General features: G+C 42.0%; 1 protein-coding gene across 2 annotated transcripts; it reads right to left on the minus strand.

Moving 5' to 3' along the window:
* On the minus strand, positions 1 to 23,715 carry nckap5l (NCK-associated protein 5-like). Of its 2 annotated transcripts, XM_058410292.1 has the most exons (13): positions 23,526 to 23,715; positions 11,147 to 11,295; positions 8,481 to 8,613; positions 8,304 to 8,372; positions 8,056 to 8,094; positions 7,824 to 7,943; positions 7,011 to 7,097; positions 3,685 to 6,767; positions 3,374 to 3,509; positions 3,187 to 3,265; positions 2,441 to 2,734; positions 1,740 to 1,888; positions 1 to 679 (listed from the first exon to the last, which is right to left on the minus strand). In XM_058410292.1, the coding sequence occupies exons 3-13, from the start codon at positions 8,604 to 8,606 to the stop codon at positions 428 to 430; spliced, it is 4,434 nt and encodes a 1,477-aa protein (XP_058266275.1). In that variant the 5' UTR covers positions 8,607 to 8,613; positions 11,147 to 11,295; positions 23,526 to 23,715; the 3' UTR covers positions 1 to 427. The 2 variants fall into 2 exon arrangements, with proteins under 2 accessions (XP_058266275.1, XP_058266274.1); XM_058410291.1 differs by lacking the exon at positions 11,147 to 11,295 and having other exon boundaries at positions 23,526 to 23,714.
* Between the last annotated feature and the right edge of the window lie 162 nt (positions 23,716 to 23,877).

Raw genomic sequence — 23,877 nt, forward strand, 5'->3', positions numbered from 1 at the left:
TTTTTTTTTTTTTTTTTTTTTTTTAATGGAAGACTTGTAATGGTTATGAGTGTCCAATCATTACAAACAATTTAATGACACAAAGGTGACATGTCTCTACTCTGCTACAACCTGAATCAGAATGAATGTGGTGTAAAGACTTGTTTAAAAACATGACAAGCAAAGAAATCCCTCAAACGTGTTCACGCAACGCTGGCTTTCGTCCAGTAGAAATTCTCAGATAAAAAATGTGATTTCTTGCAGGAAAGCATACTGGGTTGTCTTCTGGTGCCAAAAGCGTGCCGTCTTGTAAGTGTCCACCTTTTTTTTTTTAAAACAAAAAACAAAAAAAAAAACTGCTGCCTGACATAACCAGCATTTAGGTGTAGAAAAAGTCGGTACCTGATAGTCAGCCGATTCTATTCCACTCAGCTACTGGTGCTCCCTCTCAGCCCTGGCTACCGCAGGAGGACAGGCTATCATAGAGAGAGTCACTGAGGGATTCAGGGGTCTCTAGGACCTGGGGGTGGCTAGGGGAAAGTGTGTCATCAGGCCTCTCCCTCACCAGCTCTAACCCAGGTTCTCTTCCCAGGTCTGGGTTGACGGGAGCACGTGCCTTGCCTCTGCGCACCTGAGTTGGCTGCGGGAGGCTTCTGGGGTCACTGTCACGCCTGAATGGGATGTCACTAGTCTTTGAGCGCTGTACACAAGGCATAAATCAAATCAGAATTTTAATTAAAAAGTAATTAGTGATATGCCAAAAACAAATTCCATGCCTACAATCTAGCTGCCAATCATGCACGTGGTGTGACATGTCCAGTGATTACAGCGTCATTATGATGCCATTCAGGGGTGGAACTGATAATGAGGAAATGTACTTAAGTAAAAATATAGATCATGTGCCAAAACCTTAAGTATCCAGACGAGAAAGGGCTCCAATGCAGTAGGAAATTTGCCACTTTCAGTGTATTAAAATGAAAAGGATTGATTAAATAAATAAATAAATAAATAAATAAATAAAAGATTACTATATATCTAACACTGTCTGTTCAATGGATCTATGCTTTACACCTAAATTCAATCTCCGCTCATTTAAAAATATAGTATGTAAATAATCAATATTTACCATATAGCTAGAATTTTACTTTAGCCAATTATTATCTACTGGAATCGATACTAGACTTTAACATTATTATTTTTTAAATATGGCCAGTTAACATCAATGCCAGTTAAGGCAAATCAGTGAAACTGACCACAAAATACTTTTTAAAATTAGATGGAATTCATGCCTTCTAGACAGGCAAAGGAGGCGCCTCATTTTATTCATGTCTTTGCATAACCCCTGCATGTTGAAACATTTCACAGTGGTTTGCCAGGGACGCTCACCCTCAATCCCACACGGTAGTCTTATGAATATGCATAAGTCTAGTGGCTTATACATATTCAGGAACACCGACAGCTATAGCCCTAACTGTGTTGTGTGTCATGAGAAGATCATCCAGATGATTAATTAGATATTTTTTATACACTGAGGAACTTCTGTGTATAGCGAAGAGTTATTGGATGGAGGAGAGAAGAGACCTTGGAGTATATGAAGGTCTTAATTAAGAAGCATTCAATGCCAGTAGTACACAAGTAAAGCATAAATACACCAAAATAATATGTGAATAGTATAGTATTATATAGTATAGCACCATTATAGTGACAAAGTATGATTACTGAAATATTTTCCAGCCCTAGAGCTCAAATAACAGACTCACCCTCCTAAATGAGCTCTTCTGGTTCACTGAATCTAAGGCCTCTTCTACTCCAAGATAAACATCAGACGGCTCTGTTGATCCTTTGAGGTTGGGGAATGTCCAGTTCTTCATGGAGCCAGATCTTACGGGTCCGCCACAGACATCAGCTCCTTAAAATATAAAGATGTTCCATAATTCATCAAAAACAGTTGAAAGGCATAAATATAACAAAGTTTGGGGATTAAAAACTTGTACTGAATATTTCATGTAAATATGTAAGGAATAAAACATGATGGTGCTGGTTAAAGAAAATCGATGGCTGCCATCTCTGATTTTCTCTTGAAGATAAGAAGACAAAAAAATCTGACTTAACAGAGTCATAACTCTGGAGACTCCTGGCAAAAATATAAACCTATAATTTGCCTTGTAGTTGGTATTACTGTCAGAGCTGATGTAACCTCTGAACCTCTGACAAAAAAAATCAAGAATTCAACAGCACTGTAATAAAACCATTTAATTGTAAGACAGATAAAGGGCACTGTTAATCATACATAACATGGGACATGTGGGGAAAATACAATAAGCACCATCATCATCATCATCATCATCAGTTCTGAGCTGGTACTGGGTCCAGAGTATGGTGAACTTATTAGACCATCTCCAAAGGCAAAATAGCTTGAAAAAAAAGAAAAAAAAGACAAAGCACCAACAAACATCAGTACCTTCTTGACCCATGTCAGCAACTTGGTTGGGTGCAAGCATGCCCTCCAGTGGGGTTCTATCCATTTCCTGTCCCATTATGTAATCTTCCTCTAAAGATGACAGCTCTCTTTCCAAAGTCCAGGCCTTGTGAGGAATTTTAATCCCTGAGCCATGTCTTCCCTGAGGAAAAGAAGGATCATTCTCCCCTTGGGCCTTTCCTTTGGGGACACTTTTACATCCAGCATTCACACTGTAGTCAGGAAGAGGAAATGTGCCAATACCACTGTCCAGGGTGTGTGTGGAAATTCCAGAGCCTGTAAAAAGCAGTCTGATATTGAAACAATTCAACTAACTGCTAAACAATTTGTATAATACCGATGTGGCAACTGCTAAAGGGGAATGGTTAATTCACTTGAATCAAATATGTAAATCTGATGTCCATGGTAAAGACTTCTTGTATCTGAAATAAGACACCTGTAATTTAAATCTTGTCAACAATAAAAAAAAAATCCTCCGTTAACATGTTCTGCTTAAGAGGTAAAGAGGTAAAAAACAAAAAAAAGTCTTATCACAGTGAAATCATGTGTTTGGGATGTTACTGCTCTGTAGGCGTGACTCATCATAAAAGCCACAGGAAGAAACATGTCAGGTAACCTGGTACTGGACGATCAGGTCCAGGCCTGTTTATGAGGTCATGCGCTAACCCATTCATCAAATACATCATCTTGGTGTGGTACATGATTATGGCATCAGTCAGCAGCCCTACCTGCAAAGTGCTCGTGGTGAATTGAATCAGCCAGGTTCTCATCGGACACACCATCCACTTTAGTCATTAAAGATGCAGCCTGAGACAAATCACAGAAGTCAGCATGATTGATGGAATGTTTAGGGCTAGAATCGAAAGGCATGCATTTCGGTTGCTACTAGTGACGTACAAGCATTTATGATTTTACCTTTTCCATGTCCTCACTACTCCTTGTCTGACAAATACCACTTGTGCCATGATGGCTGAAGACAGGCCTGGTTTTATAATCAAATGACAAGCGTCGATGAGCCACGCCGATGCCTCCGACATCCTTTCCATCCACCCTTTTATAAAAGAAAAAAAAAAAACATTAATTATTCAACAGTGTTTGAAATATTATTTCTATTACACACTCTTACACAAGGGGTGAAATGCAGGAATGCATGACTAAGTGAGAACACCGGATGCATAAAGGAATACATAAGTAGACAGGGTATGAACTTGCCACATCATACATACCGGTTAAGCAGCTGCTGCATGAAGTTGTCTGATGGCACACCCCTGTACATTACAGACAGCTGCCCCTGAGCTTGGTCCATCACCACCTCACAGGAATGTCCCTTTCCTTGTCGGTCCATAGCAACACCCTTCACATAGGCACGTTCCTCTTCCAGGGCTTTGTGTAGCCCCTCTGCTTTTTCCATTAACATGGATATGTTCAAGCTCTCGCTCTCTGGCTTTTTAGTAGCCACTTTAGAATCCTTTCCCCCTGAGGATATATTGAGTTTCCATTCTCTCTTATCATCTTTGCCTTTTGAAGGTTCGGGTTTCCGATTAAGAGCTGGCAGCTTACTTTTCCGCAAGCCAAACCAGTTGGCAATTCCACTAGAAGCCTTCTGTTTAATTTCAGGTGTTTGACTCTTGTCCTGTTCTTGAAGCTTCAGCATATTTTCCTCAATGCCCTTCATGACCTTTTGCTCAATGGAGGACTGAGGGCTTGGTGCAGAGTGTCTCTTTTCTTCAACCGACTCTGCAGGTCTCGGAGGTGGAGGAGGAAGGCTCTCTCCAAATGAGTTTTTCTTCTTATTGGCTCGAGATTGGTTTCTGTCTTCAGATTTGGACAAGTACCTTGGAAGCTCCTGGGTTGGTTTTCCATCTCGACTCAAAGATGGTGGTACGGTTTTAGTTGGAGATTTTAGAGGAATCCTGTTAGGGCTGCTGGTGTGGGGACTCGAAAGGTTTTTGCCACTGTACGAAAGACTATGTGGTGTTGCATTTTTAGCATAGATACGCAAAGCTTGTGCAGCTTCTAAATTGCTAGACAGTGCTGGCATTTTAGATTTAGGGCTTTCTGGTTTTGCAAGGGACATTCTAGATGATTCACTTTCCAGCTTAGAGATTGTAGAGCTTGCAGGTATTGATTTGATGCCTTGATCAGAAAGCTTTGAGACAGCACCGTCCATATGACCTGCAACGTATGGCTTTTCTTCAACGGAATCTGTACTTTTTAAATGTTTATGTTCTTCAGGTTTGAAGTCGGCTGCTTTACTTTTGTCGCCGGTTCGTGGAGGCAATTCTTTTTTCTCGGGCGCCTGGGAGCAAGCTGATTCTTCTGGGTTCCTTAGCTTGCCAAGTGCAGCTAGTCTTTCTTTAAAGGAATGGCTGGATTCACCCGAGTGTCTGCCTACGCCCGTCTTCTTGGGAATGGGTGGTGGATCATTCTTTTTGTTGGGTGATCCTGCACTTGGTATGTGTTCTTTCACCAACTCATTTTTCTCTTGGCTCCTGGACCTCATGCCACTCATTTGTGACTTCTGTGAAGATGACTGACTAGGCAAACTGCGATGGTTGGCCTGCTTATGCCATACAGGGCTGTCTGGGCTCTCCTCTTGGTCCGAGAAGTCAGAGCCTAGTGAAGTGTTTTGAGATTTGAAACTCGTGGGCCTCTCTAGACCAAGGCTTCCTATCTTTCCTTTATTTTTTTCTGTGTTAGAGCTGGCATAACGGAGAGCAGAGCTCACCTCTCCAAGAACCTGGGATATATCTGAGCCACTGGCACTGGAGAGATCAGGAATATTTTCATAGTGTGGTATTTTCTGGGGTGTCTTTTGCAAGGGAGCAGTTTGTGTAGGTTTGCCTCCTCGACTGCTTTTGGGTATGCCACAGTTCAGCTCTTTTGGCACCACTGGGGGTGGTTCATCAGACATGGGTGGAGAGGTTGGAGCAGAATGTGTAGCTGGATAAGGCTCTGATTTGGGACAAGGTGGCTGTTTTTGCCTTTCTGCTGTGGTTGCTTTGCGGGTAGCAACTGGTGAATGGTGTACCTCATAGTTGTTACTGCGACAAGGGATCTTTGAGCTGCGTGTTAGCTGAGGGCTGAGACGGGGTGGATTGGCTACTGGGGCACGTTCCCCAAGGGTTGGAATCTTGAGAAACTTGAGCAGCTTTGAAGGGGAGGACTTGACTTCTTTTATACATACCTGGTTGGGGTTTACAAGTTTAGAGCCATCAGCCTGAAGGTCTTGTGCTGTGCTGTCCTTCACAGGGACACATATCTCATCTAGTACTCTTGATGCTGTATGATTCTCATTGGGAGAAAACAGTAGCCCTTTATGCACAGGTTCGCTACTTTCTACCTCACTTAATGTGTCTTGCAGGCTGTCATTCAGACCAAGACTAGGTAACTTGGAGGTGATTGGCTGGACATCAGTATCCCCTTTCTGCAGAAATTCTTCAGCATCTGTGACTTTTTCAAGCTTCTGTGATGATACAGTTTTTAAGTGCTTAAAGTCTGTTTCCAGAGTACTTGTATCATTTGTACTTTCATGACTAATCTGTTCACTGGCAGTGTTGCCACTTTGTGATAACTGGGAATTCAATAAAACATCTGATATTCTATTCTTATCTCGAGTCTCTTTCTCTGACAGTGCAAGGGAATTCGCTGGTGCATGATCAGGCACTCTATTATGGTCTCTTTCAGGTACTGCCATGTTGGAGTAAGAGTCAGTGGCTTCTGTTGATAAAAGTTCACTGGATGGATCAAGACCTTTTTCGGTCGGAAGAACAGACAAATCGGCAGACTTCCTGATTGATAGGAGTTCACTAGTACCCGTAGTAGGCTTCACATGGCTCTGCAAGTCTTGGTTCTTGTGAAATTCAGGTGGAGCCAGGTTAAGGTTGTCTATAGTAATTGTATTTGAAGTGCAGCAGTTGTGGCTACTGTTGGCTAGACTGATTGAGTCCTTATTGGATAGAATCAGGCATGTGTTACAGCTTCCACACTTTACACTGTTGTGTTCTGCTCCATTGATACCAATACAAACATCTGAACATGAATGGGGACAATGCGTTTTAGTCACGTTGCACCGGGGCGAGTTGTCTCTGCAAGCCAACATGGCATCCTTAGAGACCAGAGCTTGGCTATATTCACAGAGTGAAGAGATGCCAGGGGAACGATGGTAGCGTAGAGGATCCGTCTCCTCGAGCTTCCTCAGGACCTCCAAAATGTGTGCTTTCTTTTTCAGAAAAGGAGATAAGGCGTCCATGGAGGTGGTGGAGCTTTGGGTTTCAGGAAAGCAAGTTTGGGCACACTCTCCATTTCCCTGTAGAGCAAGACAAACATTTGAAGAAAGTTACATTTCAGAAATACTTTACACTAAATATAGATAAATACAGTTAAAAACATTAACACTACAAAAAACACATTAACAAAAATACTGGAACCTCTACATTTAAACATTGGCCAAAAAAATGAACTTATCAGGTGTGTCGTGTTTTAGTATGCTTTGTGTATTATGTCGACTATTGCAGTTTTATAGAAATTCATCAATTTTTTTTTTTTTTACCTTAGATTGTGCATTCCTCTGAGTTTCAATCTGTTTGTTTGAATCAGTGTGCTGGAGGTCAGAAATGTGTTCCAAGCAGGACCCAGTCTGAATTCAAAAGTCAATGAGAAGTGTTACTTCTGTACTGGATTATCTACTATTTTAAACAACAGTCATTTGATCGGACAACCGATGTTCCAAGAGTTGTCAAAGTGAGTACAACAGCAATGATAAATTTCACTTTTCTGTATAATTCTGCCTATCGCTACATAGAATTTGAATTCTTGCAATAGTTTGTTACACTGAAAAACTCTTACTATAAGGTTTTCAGTTAGTCTCTGCATAGCATAACCACACACAGTGCATTATTGGGGTTTCTTTGGAAATTCCTTCCTGTACAGAGCCAAAGATTTATAATAATACATAACCTTTGGCCATATCAGTTACTCAGTATTCCTTTCTTGTGTATAGAATTATTTCATAAAAGCCATATGAATGCTGTTGTTCTGAATATCAGCACAGTTGTAATTACTTACAGCCAAATTCTTGCTTGTGCAATATTGCTTAAATATAAAATACACTACTGATGTATGCAGAATGTATTACATTATATCTGGAAATCTACATTTACATAGCTTTTCTGTTTACTCCCTCAGATAAATCCCGTCCTGACACTGAAGTAAACAGGAAAGTGCACATTTTCCTCAATTTGGCGTACAAAATAAACACAAACATAATAGGGCATCTAAATAGAAACTTCCTAAGGTAGTACAAAAACCACAGCTTTGTCTAAAGAGAGAAAGTTGTATGGCATTGTTTTTATTCAAAATTTACCTGCTGATGTACACATGACTGATTGTGCAGTTTCTCTTGGAGGAGTTCACACAGTGTTCTGTTCTGCCTCTCCAAATCAAACACTCGCATTTTCAACTTTATGCACTCTTCCCGAAGATCCTGAAACGAGCACGAGAACACAGGCGCTTACCAAACGTGACGGATGGCAAGAATTTTAAACAGACACCTGTAGATATGAGCAACTTTTTTTAATAAGAGTGATGAGGTTTACCTTTTGGTTGAGTAAGGCTTGGACAACATGGTTGGCTACCTATGAATAAAAAAAAAAAATTGCTTCAGCCATATTTCTATAACATTGTTTTGCAATGAAGAAATACTCCGGTATGCTATCAGGCTCAAGGACAAAGTCTTTTTTTGGTACCGTACAGAACCTTGGGAGTATCTAAACAGGGGAACACTGTGGAATAAAATACATAAAACAATTCCCTATCTGTACTGAGTCAGGTTGTCAGAACTCACTTCATCCAGGCATCTTTCATAAGCCTCTCTCTGGCTCTCGTTGGCGAGAGAAAGAGCCGAGTTCTCAGCCTGGATGAAAACAAAAGGCGCTCGTTATTCAACGTACTGATACTGAACAGATATGAAAAATGTAGAAATGTTCCCACGGTGTCTTTGTAGTGTATAGGAGTGACTCACTTGAAGCTCTCTGACACGCTCCAGGAGCTCACTGCTGCTCTCCTCCTCCAAATATGATTCCAGATCACCCTCTTCTGACTCCAGGTCCTCCTCAAGCGCTCGGTGTTGGGTCTCCTCGGACATCATCTTTTATCTGCAACCAAAAAATGTGAAGTGTTTAATACAGGACTGGCTCTAAGGGTGGTTGTCAAAATAGTAATCTCGTTGTGAGTGTATAAGAAAGCCTTGGCAGTCTGGCTTGGTCACTAAATGAAAGCCACATGGGTTCTTTAGTTAGTGCGTATACTATAAGAGTGAAAAACTATTAACTGCCTTAAATAAAGTTTTTTACAGCATTCCAGATATCTCCTTACAACTTTGCCCTCCTAAAGGAATGGAATGCAATAGTGAAAAAAAAGGTGTAGGATTGGTGTAAAACTGGTGTGTAAGTGAGGGCTTTGGGGCAGCTGGGATATCATTGGGACTAATGGACCAGGCTTCGGCTACAGCTTTATAATAATAAAGGAGATTAAACAGACCTAAGCGCTCTAATCACACCACTGGATCGGGGTCATGTCACCACCCCCTGACTCCAGCTTAACTTGCATTAGTGACCATGACACAGAAGCCTGTTTCTCATGGCCTACTTACACTCCAGAAACAAGGACCTCGCTTGACAGCCTCTCATTTTCTGACCAAACAGACTGGGTCACTAGCTAGTGGAAGCATTGTGTAAAGCATTAGTCTGCTGTCGCCACTTTTAACAAAGAATCGGATCCATTCAGACTATTCGACCTTCTCATGCCCTACATAAATGCAGAAGTCAAAGTCCACCCATTCCTGTTATTGCATTACTAGAACCTTGACCTTCACTGGCCACTTGGGATCATACCAGTACACCGGCTATCCTGTTGCAAAACTCAATCTGAAAAATCGATTGGCACGTTCATTCCATTCATAATTGATGCTTTTAACATTTGAAAGTGACACATTCGGCCTCGGTAGAGGCAGCCCGGTTGTACTTGCACTGAATTGGTTTAAATGGATCCGCCTCTTATAAAAACCAATAAATGCAAAGTCCATTGGGGCCATGGAGCAGAGTCCAGTGGATTGGAGCACATTAGGTATGTGCTTGTAGGAATGACTAAAGCTCAAACAGAAACAGCTAAGCGAGAGAGAATAAATTCTATCATAGAACTCTGAGCAGAAAAATTATTTCCTTATGCACTGAACACATTCGGCATTAACAGTAGCATCACTGAGTTTGAGTTACTGTCTGTGTGGAGTTTCACATATTCCCTGCAAATGTCTGTGTGTGTTTCCTTTCAGTTCCCTGGATCCCTTCCAGCTCCCAAAAACATGCCGGTAGGTAGATCTGAGGCTCTATATTGCCCTTAGGTGTGTGTGAAGGACTGTGTGAATGCATGCACGTGTGTGTCCCTAGTATAAAATGCAATTTATGACAAGGAAGAAATAATTAATAAAATAACAATCAAGCAAAGTGAAAATGCTTTGCCAAATCAGAAGCTGCATGACTAGTTTGGCAGATATTGGACCTACGTGAGTGATGTTTAAACGTTTTTAGATGCACCATGATCCGGGTGATGTGTACAGTGCGATTTCGGCAAGCACATGTCTTTTCTTTCCTCTTAAGAACGAATAGATTTGGGTTTATCAGACCAGCTGGAATAACACTATGGCACTTTTCAGTAGCCATCCATTTAAAAAGCTGTGCAAACATTACACATGACCAAGAACTATATATAGCACCAAGCTGAAAAAACACCCAAACCTGCACTGGCAGACTGAAAGGTTGTGGCTGTTTTGTATCTGCTTTTGACTAAGAGCCAAATGCCTTTGCTACACAAAACTGTTAAGGCACTGAGATACACCAGGTATTAAATCCACAAATATAGCTTGCTGGGTATAAGGCACTAAGTCTGGAGTTCCACAGAACATAATCTTCTTTATATAGATTAAACTCCAGGGTTATATAGAAGCCATTGTGTGAGGATGTTATTATAGGAGGTAAAGATCGCATTATTGTCATCGCTTTTACCAAACAGAAACGACTTGCTTTAAAAACCTCTAAACCTAAGCATGTGTGATGCAAGCATACAGCTGGGGATTTTTCCAACACCTCCTGACACCAATAAACCTCAACACAAAAGAGTCTGGCTCTGCACTGGACGATCATACCTAATCTTTAGTTGTGATTTCAAACTATGGTACAAATCGTTATCTTGGGACAAGCAGAATAAATACTAGAGCTTTTTGTTATTTATTTCACTACTCAGTGGAAGGTTTAAGATAAGTCAATATAATATAAACGCCTCATATTTCTGTAGATCTGAATACTGTTTTTACATACGGCAAGAACGCCACACCTGATAGCCAGGGACTTTCTGCATTTTTGTCAAGGGCGCACACATTATTTAAAGCTGATAAATGCCATGGTTACATACATGGTTACCCCTCCTAAGCATTCACTTATTTTCTATAATCCAATATGAATGCACGTAATTAGCTGATAATACTTCTAAGGTAAATTAAATCAGCTGCTTGACAACCCTGGACCTGTACACTGGACTGGGAAAGCTCATTGTTCAGTGGGTGTGCAAATACATTTACAATTTCACATAATTTCAGCAAAAAAAAACAACTGCTTGAACCCCAACAAATCTCACGATTCATGCAGTATAGCTTTTGTTTTGTTTTTCTGCATCCCTGGTGATCTCCTGGGGGTCAGACAGCACAGGAAATCAAGCCTGTCCTCCGAGATGCCACATGCGAGGCAGTCATGGCTTGCTCATCTTTTCTTTTCATCTATGAATCACTGTCGAGGAATGAAAAATGAAGGCATGAGTAAGTCAAACCCACTGAGGCAATGCTAAATAGTCTAATTTCGTTAAAGTTTCGGTTGAGAGATGATTCTACATACAGCAATTAGCGGGGATTATTTTTAATTACAGAATTTCTACCAGATATACTTCTAATGTCATGATCTGAACATTACAAAATCAACACTTTACAAATTTCACAAGAGGCTCCTCAAGAAGATCTGGGATAGGAACACAAATACTAATGTTTAGTTTAACAGTTGATGCATAAATGTCACTAACCACTAAAATATACCAGAAAAACAAGTGCACATTAGATCACTGTGTGTAAAAAACCTCACCCTTTGATTAGACAGTGAACAAGACAACAATGTCTCAGACACTTCTCCAAACATACATGGATATTTTTCAGAAAAGTTTTTCAAAAAAATTCCCGTCCATGTGGGGTATTTTTTCAAGTTCTGTCAAAAATTTGTTCCATCAAATGGTTTAAAAATAATGATTGAGAGGTGGAAAAGGGAAATAAAACACAATTATTTAATCATCTTTAAATGGTTTATCTTAGTTAAGGTTGTGGTTAGTCAAACATTAGAAAGGAAAATAAACGACAAAAAAAAAAGAATCTAGTTGACAGATAACAAAAGAACAACCTGGTCAGCAAGCATGATGAACTTCCTAGTATATTCCTAACACAAGCGAAACCACAATGTGTATGTGCAGGTTCATGCTGTGACGTCAAACGTGTTTTCCCCATCAACACAAACAGTTTAAGGCTCCTGGGATCGTGAGTCAGGATCGTCATTCCGACAGCTATTTCATGGCCAGAAATCCAAGATAACAAAATAGCGCGTGCTCTCTAGGGGACAGAGTGGCAGACCGTCTCTCCCTTCAGCATCATGAGCCAGTCGTGGGCATCTGTCAGCACGTGTATAGGGAAGAGGGTGGATAGCGCTTTCCTCTGAGTGTGTTACTCAGTTTGAAAAAGATATGGTAGGCTGGTTTCACTAGTCTCTGGTGAAACTTGTTAGCCTTAACCCTCCCTGGGTTATATGGAAGAGACCATATTTGAGAGTATTACCATATTTCCAAAAACTCTGTCTTCAAAATTGTCTCGATGGTGAATGTGTTCACTTACAATCGCTTACAAAGGTCACTTGCAGCCGACAGGGAAAGCAGGTCAATCTTCTGACTAAATGAGCTTAGCATCAGTTTGCTTCTGGCTCTGAAGCACACCTTAGTGCACCAAGCAGGTCTATAGATCCTTCTGCACACACGCCTGGATCAGTGTCAAAGTTCACAGTCGGCAGTTAAACACACTCAAGTAGAACTAGCTATACCAAGTGCACCTCTGGCGACAAGAAGGAGAGGAGATCCGTAGTACAAACAAAGAGAAGACTATAGGCTCCATGCTAACAAGATTCTTGGCAGCGCTAGCAAGCTCCTAGCACATAATCCTACTATATACTGAGTAATAAACCTAGCAATAAAACATTGTGCTGTGGCCTTAACAGGGCCCCCATGGTCACTAATCTGTAAAGCAGTACGTTTATTGAAGCTTCACTGCCTAGAGACTACTGTTCTGCACTTCTGAAATCACCTCCTCCTGCTAGTCCAAAACGGAGACCTTGTGCAAGATCTGCACTGCCAAAGACGTTTATCCCCAAGACCTACTTTTAGCGTATAATCTCACCTTGTTCCGAAAAGCTGCTGCTGTAGTTATAAAAACTGTCTGGTGCTCATCCCAGGACTCCTCATAAAGAACATCATGCTGACATACGGAGTACGGTTTCTCTTCACTCCTCTACACCTGTACTCTCTAATGATTCATAAGCGCTCTATCCTTTTTCACCCAGCATTGTTTAGTCTGGTTCCTCTTAAAGCTTCTTCCTCATGTCGTCTCAGAAGTTTTCCCCACGTGGCTAGTGTCTCTTGCTTCCTCATTAGGAATTGGAATCAACATCCGGATTTCTGTAAAGCAGCTTTGTTTTAATGTCCATCATTTTGCTAATAATAAACGTCGACTAAATTGTTGATGTTAGTATTTGGAACGCAAAGAGAAACAGTCGGACCTTCGTTTTTCCCAATATCCACTTGTTTCTGAGTCACCGTGTTGGCATGATGGCCAGAGGACTGTCTCTTGAACATGACTAACGCTTCAACCCAGAGCTTCTCTCGACACACCAGACTTTGTAATGCGTGGCAGTCAGACACTGCAGGCGAGTCTCTGTTTTTGGAGACATCAAATAGAAACCCAAGCTTTCATCTGACAATGTGGAGGATGCAACATGTCTGAATGTTGGCATACTTGCTGATATGATTTAGTGGGGGGCTGGTGTTGGTTTATAAAAGAGTATCCAAGATGGAGGATGGTGGAGTTTTAGGATTAATGTGGCAGAGAATACTGATTTTTTTTTAACCCCCCCTCCCCAATAAAAAAAAGACCACGGGCAGCAAATTTTCAAGGTCCATCTGGACACTGGGGAACATTTAAAAACAAATGCAACACATTCATGACACAGATTCAATCAAGACTACATTCTAAAATAAATAAATACAAATACAGCCAATATATTGGTCTCAAGGGAAGCACAAAGAACAAAACATGTCCTGTAAAAATGAATGCTTAGTGATTACATTTGATGAAATGCAAAATAAATTAGACTGATTTTGTCAATATTTCAGCAAAATGTGGGATTTATTTTGAATGCTATGTAATTTTGAAACATTTCCTGCATATATAGTGTATCAGGATACTTAGATTTATATGCATAGATCTAAATTTCTTGTTATTTGTTAAGGGCAGACAGTACAGATGTAATTAATGTAAATATTCTGTGTCAAGGGGAGAGAGAGAGAAAGAGAGAAAGAGAAAGAGAGAGAGAAAGAAAGAAAGAGAGAGAAAGAAAGAGAGAGAGAGAGAGAGAGAGAGAGAGAGAGAAAGAAAGAAAGAAAGAAAGAAAAAGAAAGAAAGAAAGAAAGAAAGAAAGAAGATTGCTAATACTGGGAAGGGTGAAATAAAGCCACTAAGAAGGCAATCAAACAGAACTGGGGCTCTGGGATCCCCAAACCTTGCCTCCATCCCCCACACTCCAGGGGTTATTAAGAACCAAACCCATCCCCATCCGCAGAGGCAGTCTCCGATTATTCACACCCTGCACAAAGCCCTGAAACACCAAGCACCATCAAATTATTGATCCTACTTTTTGGGTGATTTATGATCCAATAAAATGATCAATTGGCTCAGAACAGGGTCTTGATGGTCCTCTTATGCATAGAATGAAAAGAATTAGCCGAGAGGTGTCAGCTGCTCATTTCCATCTAAGGAGAAAAACAAACATTAAAACCTGGCATCAGTCCCCCTGGGGGACATTATTTTTTCCTTCTGATACACTCTATTCTGAGGATAGACCCGATCTCTGTAGTGAGAGACTCTGGATCTTTGCATTCAAATATAGAACACCTTCAACAATGCAGTTCAATCAAAATTTCCATTTTCAAGCTTGCATTATCCACTTAACGGTGGGCTAATGCATCTGTGACAGGCCTAAAACAAATGCACTCGCTGACCCACCGTTCCGCTCACATCCCCAGTGCTAAAGCAAGATAATGGCGAGTCAGTCCGCAGCTACATAAACGCACACTGTCCTTCACAGTACAGCACACCTCGCTTCTCAACAGTACATCTTTTAAATCTCCCATTTGTGTCTGCTTCAAAGACCTCGAAATTACCAAAACACACAGCAGGGAAGACAAATAACCAGGACGCCTCGCTCGTTCAAGGGCAGCTGTAAACATGTGGAAAGAAACTATGAAAGCAGCAGAAGGTGAGGTGTGAATTAAGCTGTTAATTTGCTGCCGTCTGACTGTGAATGGCGCCGATTTGGATGAGTCAGGTTATCTGTCTCGCCGAGCGCATTGAATGGTCTGCAGACTGATGAACTCTGTTACTTGTGTGGTGCAAACAGAGCAATTCAAAGAATTAAATCGTCAGCTGATCAGGTGGAAAAGACTCCAATACTTTAACATTGAAAAAGCCCAGTGCACAATTTTAGCTTCATTCAATCAAAAGACATTAGCAATACTTCTCATTAACCTTGAAACTGTAGATTTATAATTATCCTGCTATTACCTTGTGTTACTTTAGCTAGTTTTAGAACAAGGAAAACATTTTGCTGAAATGTTGACCTCTCTAAAATACAAAAATGCCTTTATAAGTTAAAGGGAAAAAATCTTCAAGCCCTTTGCTAAAGTTTACTATACCTGCACATCTAGTCAGATCATCCTAGGCACCTGAGGACAAGCCAGGTAGGTCAAATGAGACAGAGGAACAGAATAGGTGTCGCATATGCCCTTGCAACGTCATATTAGACATGACCCTCTGTAGACCTTCCTACATGTGTCTATCCCTCCTTCTGGAACCTGAGCGAGTGTCTCCAGGCTGCAGACTGCGGTGCTTCCCGTGTTCTCTCATTGTTCCGGGGAGAGCGAAGCAGTCGTCCTATCCGTACAAACCCGAGTGCACTACGACAGCTGTGGGCTACCCCCCACCACCCCCACCACCCCCACCACCTCCCACCTCCACCTCTCTTCTCTTCTCTCGTTCTCTCCCTCCTCCAACTGCTGCTGCCCAAACATTAACCCTGCGACTGCTGGAGCAGCCATAAAAAGAGAGAGAGCGAGGAGGGGGGGGGGGTTATATTTCAAAAGGGACAAGGCTCTGCCATGCACAAAAGACAAAGATAGCGAAGGGAGGATATCCTACCAGTCACGGGGAGTTGTGAAGTTACCCAGGCAACGCGGGCCTTGTCCTAAGAGGATTGAGTAAAGGTTGCAGAGTAGTGCTGATTGGATTGTGACCATAGTTAATAATAGTCAGTGTCGGTGAACACAAAACAGACAAACAAACAAACATCCAAAAATAAATGATCTGTTTTTTATATAACTAAAATAATCCAACGTCCGGCACAGGCAGACCAAACTACAGAGAAAAGACCTTTTTAATTCCACTCTGATTCAAATACATCCTTCCAACAACAAGACTAGTTCAAAATAAGAACGAGGTCACGTTAAAAATCAACCAATAAATGCACATGAAGAAAAACAGTATGATGATTAATATATAGACAAATTAATTATTCAACTGTTAAAAAATGAACTGAATTTTACATGTCTGCGATAGGAATATTTTCATCAACAGCATAAATACAGATCATAAATAACCTTAAATGTCACCACAGACATTTAATTGGCAAAGAAGGCTGTTTCTTTTTTTAGGTGAATTATTCATTCCCACAAGGGTTAATTAGCACCTGAGTGTGAATTAAGATTAATCAACTGACACCAATTTGATGAATTCATGCAATTCAATACACAAACCCATACGATTTCAGAATCATGCCACATTTCTAAGCCGCCTTTTAAATTATAGGTACTAAGACACTATAATAAAATCCAGTCAAGCCTGTCATTCCAGCACGAGCGTTCCCTTAAGGATAACTGGCTGTTTTCCAGCACAACAAAGGCATCGTTGTGAATGATTTTTCAGAAGACATTCTTAAAATACCGCATCAACCTTGTGGTTAAGGGGCCAATGAAGAAGCTCATCAAAACCATGCCTGCACCCTGGATCACGCCCCTGTCAGCCACCCCTGTCGCCGGAATTCCTCCTGGAGCAAAACAGTGGCTGTGTGTTAAAAAACCAAATTGGGTGATATGACCCAAATGGAAGAGAGGTCACATGTTGTCCTGGAGCCAACATTCGAGTGGGGAGAGAATCTGCAACAAAGAGCCATTGTGATCCGGCAAACACCACTTTTGCTCATGAAAGGACTGTGAATGTTTTGTGTATTCGGGGCGCTCCTCTGCTCAAACCTCGTAAATATCATGCACAAGGATCAATAAGGAGGTAATACGCAACAAAGTGGGTGGTAATGTGGTGATAAAGAACATATATCTTGACCATAATCTGTAGGTTTACTGCTATTTCAAGTGTCTTACCAATCTACTACTCTCAGCAACGGCAGGACAACTGGCGAACACTTGGGTAAGTCAGAAGGCCCCAGGTGCTGGATGCCATTTGTATTAACATGAACATAAGTACTTTGCCAAGCCATGTCTCTTGGAAAACAGCTGGACATTTAACATAAGTGGAACATCTGTTTTAAAAAAAAAAAGAAAAAAAGGACAAGCTCATACAGTGGAGAAGATTTTGCTGATCAAACCTTAGCTTTAAACTGAACCATCCAATTTAAAGGAGCAATTTGGCCAAAAAGAACAGGAACAAAAATCAGGACGCAGATGTGCAAAGCTGATAGGGACGAGTCCCTGAAGACCCGCAGCAAAGTACTAGAGTACTAAGGGGTACTGGTACTAAAACTAGGGGGGAATACTTATGCAGCCAAGAAATGTCTGTTTAATCTTTGAGTCATTTTAAGAAATTGTACACCCAAGTGTTTAAACTGGACGGTAAAAAATTCCAATAAAAGTCCACTGCAATTCTAAGTTGTAACAAGACAAAATGTGGAAAGTTTCATGTAGGGAAAAGATATTGTACATAGTCAGGCCAAAGTGTTAGATCATCTTGTAAACCTGAGATAAATCCCGGTTCTTTTACAGTGGATAGACAACAGATTTAAAGATAAACAGTAAAACAAAATGTTGTGCCGAGTGTGTGCATTTGCGGCGAGTTCGGATTAAGGGAATAAATCAGAGTGCCGGCAAAAAAGCCCCCATTGAGAGCGAGACAGCTTAATGGGCTGTAATGTGCTGAACTCCATGTGAGGTGGAGGGGCTGATCCACCTTTTGGAAATGTGACACTAGTCTGGACGAAATGGAGGGGGGAGAAAGGAGAAGAGGAGGGGTCTGTATGCAACTAGCACTGAACCAAGCCCTGTTTTTCTTCGTGACTGAAGGCCACAATGATACAAATTGCACAGAACCTGCGCCTTCCCTAACCACCTCAATCATCTTTAGTGAGAGTGATCTTTTCATTGTTTTTTGTTCGAGTCTACGTGGGAAAAAAAAGAGAGATCGCAGGGTGAGGAGCATGTGGTTACAAAAGACTCGATGCGGCCACACCCACACCCCTTTCAAGAGCAAGCGCATCAATTCAATGGTTTGTGTGAACAGTAAATACACTCGTATCCAAATATAACCTGGCGGCTGCAATACAAATTTGCAAAGAGAAAACCTTGTACAAGGATTAGCCTGAGGCATGTAACTACAGTCACCACCTAGGCTAAATGTCAGGCTGACCAAAAGAGGAAGAAATCCGAGCCAGTTCCTCTATTGACGGACAAATAAAGATTGCAGGTGAAATGAAACAAGGAAGAGAAATGTTCACCAGTCTGAAAATGAGGAACTTGGTATGAGGGGAGCATATGCTTTGTTTAAAGCCTGGTATGCGCGCGGTGTTGACCGGAGCCGCTGTCCCCTGGCTGAGGGTGCAGTAAAAAGCAATGAAGCCTTGAGTTCAGTAGGCTTCAGGGACAGAATGACAAAACATCTGGACGGCATCTGGACTGCACCTTTAGGATTTATTCTGTTCTGTGCGCCCACTGTCCGCTCGTGGCACCGTAATCCAAATATTCGTCTTTATTAATGAGCACAGAACGTATGTGGATGACACAAGGGGCCACATTCCATGTGCTCATTAATCACCTTCACTTCTGCGCCTGTGTTTGAAGTCCTATGAGAATTCTGCTGCCAAAACAGAGTACCGGATGTTTCTGGGTGAATTCAGAAGGCTGCTTTAAAAATGATGGCTCGTTTTGCATATTTGACACAAATACAGCATAGATCAGGGTTAGTTTTTGAGGAAAGGGTTTGGCTGTAATTAGCGGGACGCGAGGTCACAGGACCCCAAACCGCTGAGGCTTTCTTTTAACAGGCTGGTGGTAAAGCTTTTCAAAGAGCTCTATGAATGTAGCCATTTTTGCTGGGAATGTCAGGAAGAGCCCCTGCCATATGAAATGGACCACACTAGGCCATTTCTGATGCCATTTGTTTAACTCTTGTCGCTGTCCAACCACATCGTGGACATTTATCCCTCAATTGCCCAAACAGGATGTGCCACTGACCTGGTTTGCTTGAATTGATTAGGGCTGCATTCCGACGCATATTTCCGCTCACCGCCAGCATGAATTGAATGTTTGTTGCTGGTAAAGACTGGTGCTCTGTGGAGTGGAGAACCAGTTGAAATGTTTGCACAACCTCAGCTTCTTCTGCGGGCTGGATGGGAGGCAAAGCAAAGCTGAACCCATGTTATGCGATCGCACACACCTTCCACTAAATATTGACAATCGACTTGCGCTTGATACTCCAAAACCCCATCATCTCCAAAGACGACGTACTGTTATTATAATATTATATATTTTTTAATATATATCATTAGACTTGACGTGTTTCAACTGATAATTCCTAGTCTTAGGTAAGAGGTGTAAATAAAAATGAAAATTGCCTCCTTCACATGAGCTCCCGCAGCTCTGACAAAGGTGGACGACCCCCAGAAATGAAACAAAGGCAGCAGGGGGGAAGTGCAGCCAATGTAATTGCTTTCCTCCAAATATCTGCAGCGCGTGGAAACGGAGGCGAGGTCTTGCCGACTCGGCACCGTGCTCCCCTGCTGAGATCTCCGGCTTCCCTGAGTAATTGATGAGTTCTCCACATGCTAATGTGCCCCACCAATCCATAAGCAGGGCTCTGGCAAGATGGAGAGCAGGAGGAAACTCGCTGGTGGGGAAAAACAGATAATAGGGCAGCCCTAACAAGGCAGAGAGAGAGAGAGAGAGAGAGAGAGAGAGTGAGTTTTCCCCTTTGTGGGCAAAAGTGACCATTTTTACCAGACGAGGCAAGAATGTAATGACCACTTCCATTCTCTCAAGCTGGGCAAAACAGGCGCATGGAAGCTCTTGGAGAACGAGCCTGAGCTGCAGGGGCCCAAGCAAAGGTCCAATTTCACAACAACTGTCCAGAGAGTGGCGTTCAGTGTGCCTGAATGCAGCAGGAGGAAAAGAAAATGGTACAGTACCGAGCACATTGTTTCGGCCATGTCAACTATAACGTGCGTTCACATTCTTTCCACTTGGACTCGGATGCTTTTATAATTACCTCATTTGGCTGACGCTTTTATCCAAAGTGACTTGCAATTAAATGTCTCAAGGGCTTGACCATAACATTGTAGTGATGATGGGATTTGACCATATAACCTTCAGATAAGTAGCCCAAAGCCTTAACCCCTTCTCCGTACCGCATAAATGCACCGTACATGCAGAACACTTCATTAGACAATGAGTATCAAAACAGCACCACTACATCAGAGCACTTCCCATTTGGTTTGCTTTTTGTGCCTCTCATGTGCTCTTTTCTTTTGTTTTAGCAGCTGATCAGCCTCCTGGCTCAGTGGCATGATCAGGTGGCTGGACGTAATCTCGCCGGACCTTTCTGGGCTCCGGGCCATGAAATAACATCATGAGCCTCGAGAAGGAAAAACAGACACTGTTCTCTAGCTACATAGCAGCCATGTGGGAGGTGTAGCATAACAATGTACCATGCTGGACAGTATCATCCCAGAGTGCTACATGAGGACAAAGTTCTATTGCACAGTTTTGAGCTTTAAATAATTTGAAGCTTACACGGTGTGAAAGGGCCGGTGTTAGTGTCAACAGCTCAAATGCTTCACAAAGGTCTTCTGGAGGCCTTGTGTTTTTTTTTTTTCCAAATCGGAGCTGCTGTAAATCATGCTTTCTAAAAATAACATGGTTACAAAATAATAGAGTGCGTATAAGAAGAGAGTGTCTTACTGAAGCCTGAAGTCTAAGGTCAGCTTTACAGTGTATGATTTTTTGCCCTGATTTTGCTGTCGGAGGCAAAACTTGCATGTCGTAAAGGAATTTTTTGGGCATAAGATCGGAGGTCTTGGAATTCATGCCAGCTCACTCACTGAAAATCAGAAACAATGGCCATAGAAAATTGTGACTAAAAAAACAATGATGAAGATGGCAAAAACAAACAAAAGGACAGTAATAAACATCCTTACTACCTCTGGCTTATTCTGAAGAATATTCACATTTAGGCCAGGAGCCTTAATCGTACTGACTGATGATGTAAATTTCCTTTCATCGCAGGTCTATCGTTAGTGTCATCACCGTATAATCTAAGATGAACATGTACTCGTATGAATTTGATTTAGCATAAAATGCAGTCAAATTTTATTGAGATCATCTCATACAGTGTGACTAAAGGAATAATCTCAAAAAAATGATATATATATATGTATATTTAAAAATAGGCTTAAGAAATTGCACAGTGCAAGGACAAAAAGGGCAAACAGATAAAAAACCTTCTGTAACTTCAAAAGGTTTTAAATGACACCCAGTTGACAAACCGTGCCTAATTTTTTTAGAGCTTAAGCATTTTCTGGAGAACTGAAACAATTATTGCACAACTGAGAGAAGAGGTCCAACGAGAAAATCGGCGTCTCACCCAGCGCCTGGAGCAATGTACAGACGTGTGTGTGTGCATGTGTGTGTGTTTGGTGGGGGTCATGTTTTTATATCTTAGTGGAGACCAAATCTCCCCATGAAAAGAGGAATATCTGACAGTTCTGACCTTGTGGGAACATTTGGCTGTTAACCACATGATTTTTAAGAAACAAAAACAGCAGTTTTTAAAAGAGCCAAAAGGTTAGGATTAGATTTAGATGTATACCTAAAATTAATCAACTACATTTAATAATCATACCAGTGGAAGATCTTCACAAGGACAGTAAGAAACATGAAAAATGTACATACATGCATGTGTGTGTGTGTGGCTGGATACACCCTCACTGGTATGTTTACAATCCTTTCTATAAACAATCAAATAAAGGAACGGCGCTTGGCCCTGGTGATAACTCGCCAATCGAAAATAAAACATCCATTTCACACACCGAGACAATACGCAGCGTGGGGGGTTCGAATGTGACCTTTTCGAAATACCTTAAGGAGGGGTTTGCAATCACAAAACCGAGAGGTCATCTGCCTTCCATTAGGGACGACGCATGTCCTCTGGGCATGAGAAAACTGATCAAAGGCCAGGACGAAGGAGAGATAATCGTTTTGATCATGGGAGTAGCTCGCACAGCAGCCACGCAACCATGACTATCTCCAAAATCAAGGAGCCAGTCCTTTGCGGTCAGGGCAAAAGGTCTGGCCTTTTTTAGTTTATCTTACTGGTCCATGGCTTTCAGATTTTTCCTGTGTTTGGGATGATCTTTGTGTGTATGTGTGTAGCATCCTCCATCTGACTCGTGTCATGCCGTGTCCAGCTCGGACTCTCAAACCTCTCAGCAGGAGTGAATATCATTAACTTTACTGCACCGCCTTGGAATTTTGACCATCGCAGCCTAGGTTGTAAGCCAGCCTTAATATAGGTTTTGGCCATGGGGTCTTTGCAAATGTGAAAAACATCTGTAAAATATTAAAGGGGACGGGCTGGAGGAGGAGGAGGAGGAGGTGGAGAAGGAGGAGGGCATGCTTTTACCCTCAATTACACTTGAATTAGTTGCTGTTTTAGGGGGTAATACAACATGGGTGCTGCCAAAATGAGCAATTTTTTACAGTGCAGCCTCTCAGCACAGAAGCAAACACAAAAATGCTGGAGACTGTAAAAGTGCCAACAGTTTTCTGCTAAACACAGGAGGAAGGGGGGGGTGTACCTTTAAAATCAACTACTGAGGTCAGTACAATGGTGCTGAGGTAAACCTAGACAAAACTGCTCTTTTTTTATATTGTTGTTGTTATTATTATTATTATTATTAAAGGGTTATACTGAATACAGTGCCGCAAATATGGCCTCCGCTATTTAAAACGGTATTTAAATACACACACATGCGCTCGCGCACACCGCATCCTGTCCGAGCGCAGGCAGGATATCACAGCCAGCATCCTCAAACCCGGCGTCCCAGTTAGCAGTTAGCTTTTAGAGAAACACGGTTCCGTTCTAAACCGCGCACACGCACACACTCATTAGTATGTTATAGTACTGCGGAAGCGTTCTATTCGAACACACGGCTGTAGTACGGCGGTGTGTGATTTAGGACAGAGCCTGTATTTTGGCTTTTTAAATCGCATCATTTCCGCTTAGCTGCTCGGCTACGTTTAGCTCACTCAGCGCAATTTCAGTGGAGCAGGAGAGGTCGCTAGGGGGAAAAAAAAACACATTAAAGAGTGTTAAAGTAGATTTTACCTTGAGGTGTAACGACTCCGGAGATAGGCGGGTGGGTTAGATATCCCGGACGAACGCGCTAAGAGACGCCACGGAGTGCACGGTGGAGCTCGCAGAGCGGAGACATGTTTCTCAGGCGAGTGTTACTCGGATGTTTGGTCGTCGTGTCTCGCCGTGTTTAGGGCTCGCAGGCAGCGCGAGGCAGGAAAAGTGATGTCATGGCTCGCGCTCGTGCTCGCGCTGCCCGCCCCGTTTGTTCATGTGCTCCACGTAGGCCTGCCATCACTACAAGCTTTCTGAATCACAACACACACACACACACACACACACACGCCGAGTGCGTATAAGAATGCATTTACAGCTTTTCAAGCGT

Source organism: Hemibagrus wyckioides, linkage group LG15, assembly GCF_019097595.1.
Source record: "Hemibagrus wyckioides isolate EC202008001 linkage group LG15, SWU_Hwy_1.0, whole genome shotgun sequence".
NCBI classification, from domain to species: domain Eukaryota; kingdom Metazoa; phylum Chordata; class Actinopteri; order Siluriformes; family Bagridae; genus Hemibagrus; species Hemibagrus wyckioides.

What these genes read in the sequence shown, in the direction of transcription:
- nckap5l (XM_058410292.1), bottom strand. Translation starts at nt 8,606, where the DNA reads ATGATGTCCGAGGAGACCCAACACCGAGCGCTTGAGGAGGACCTGGAG. An exon ending in AGTCATGTGTACATCAGCAG is followed by an intron (nt 7,098 to 7,823) that starts GTAAATTTTGAA and finishes TTTTGAATTCAG; the next exon opens with ACTGGGTCCTGCTTGGAACA. An exon ending in TGCTGACATGGGTCAAGAAG is followed by an intron (nt 1,889 to 2,440) that starts GTACTGATGTTT and finishes TTATATTTTAAG; the next exon opens with GAGCTGATGTCTGTGGCGGA.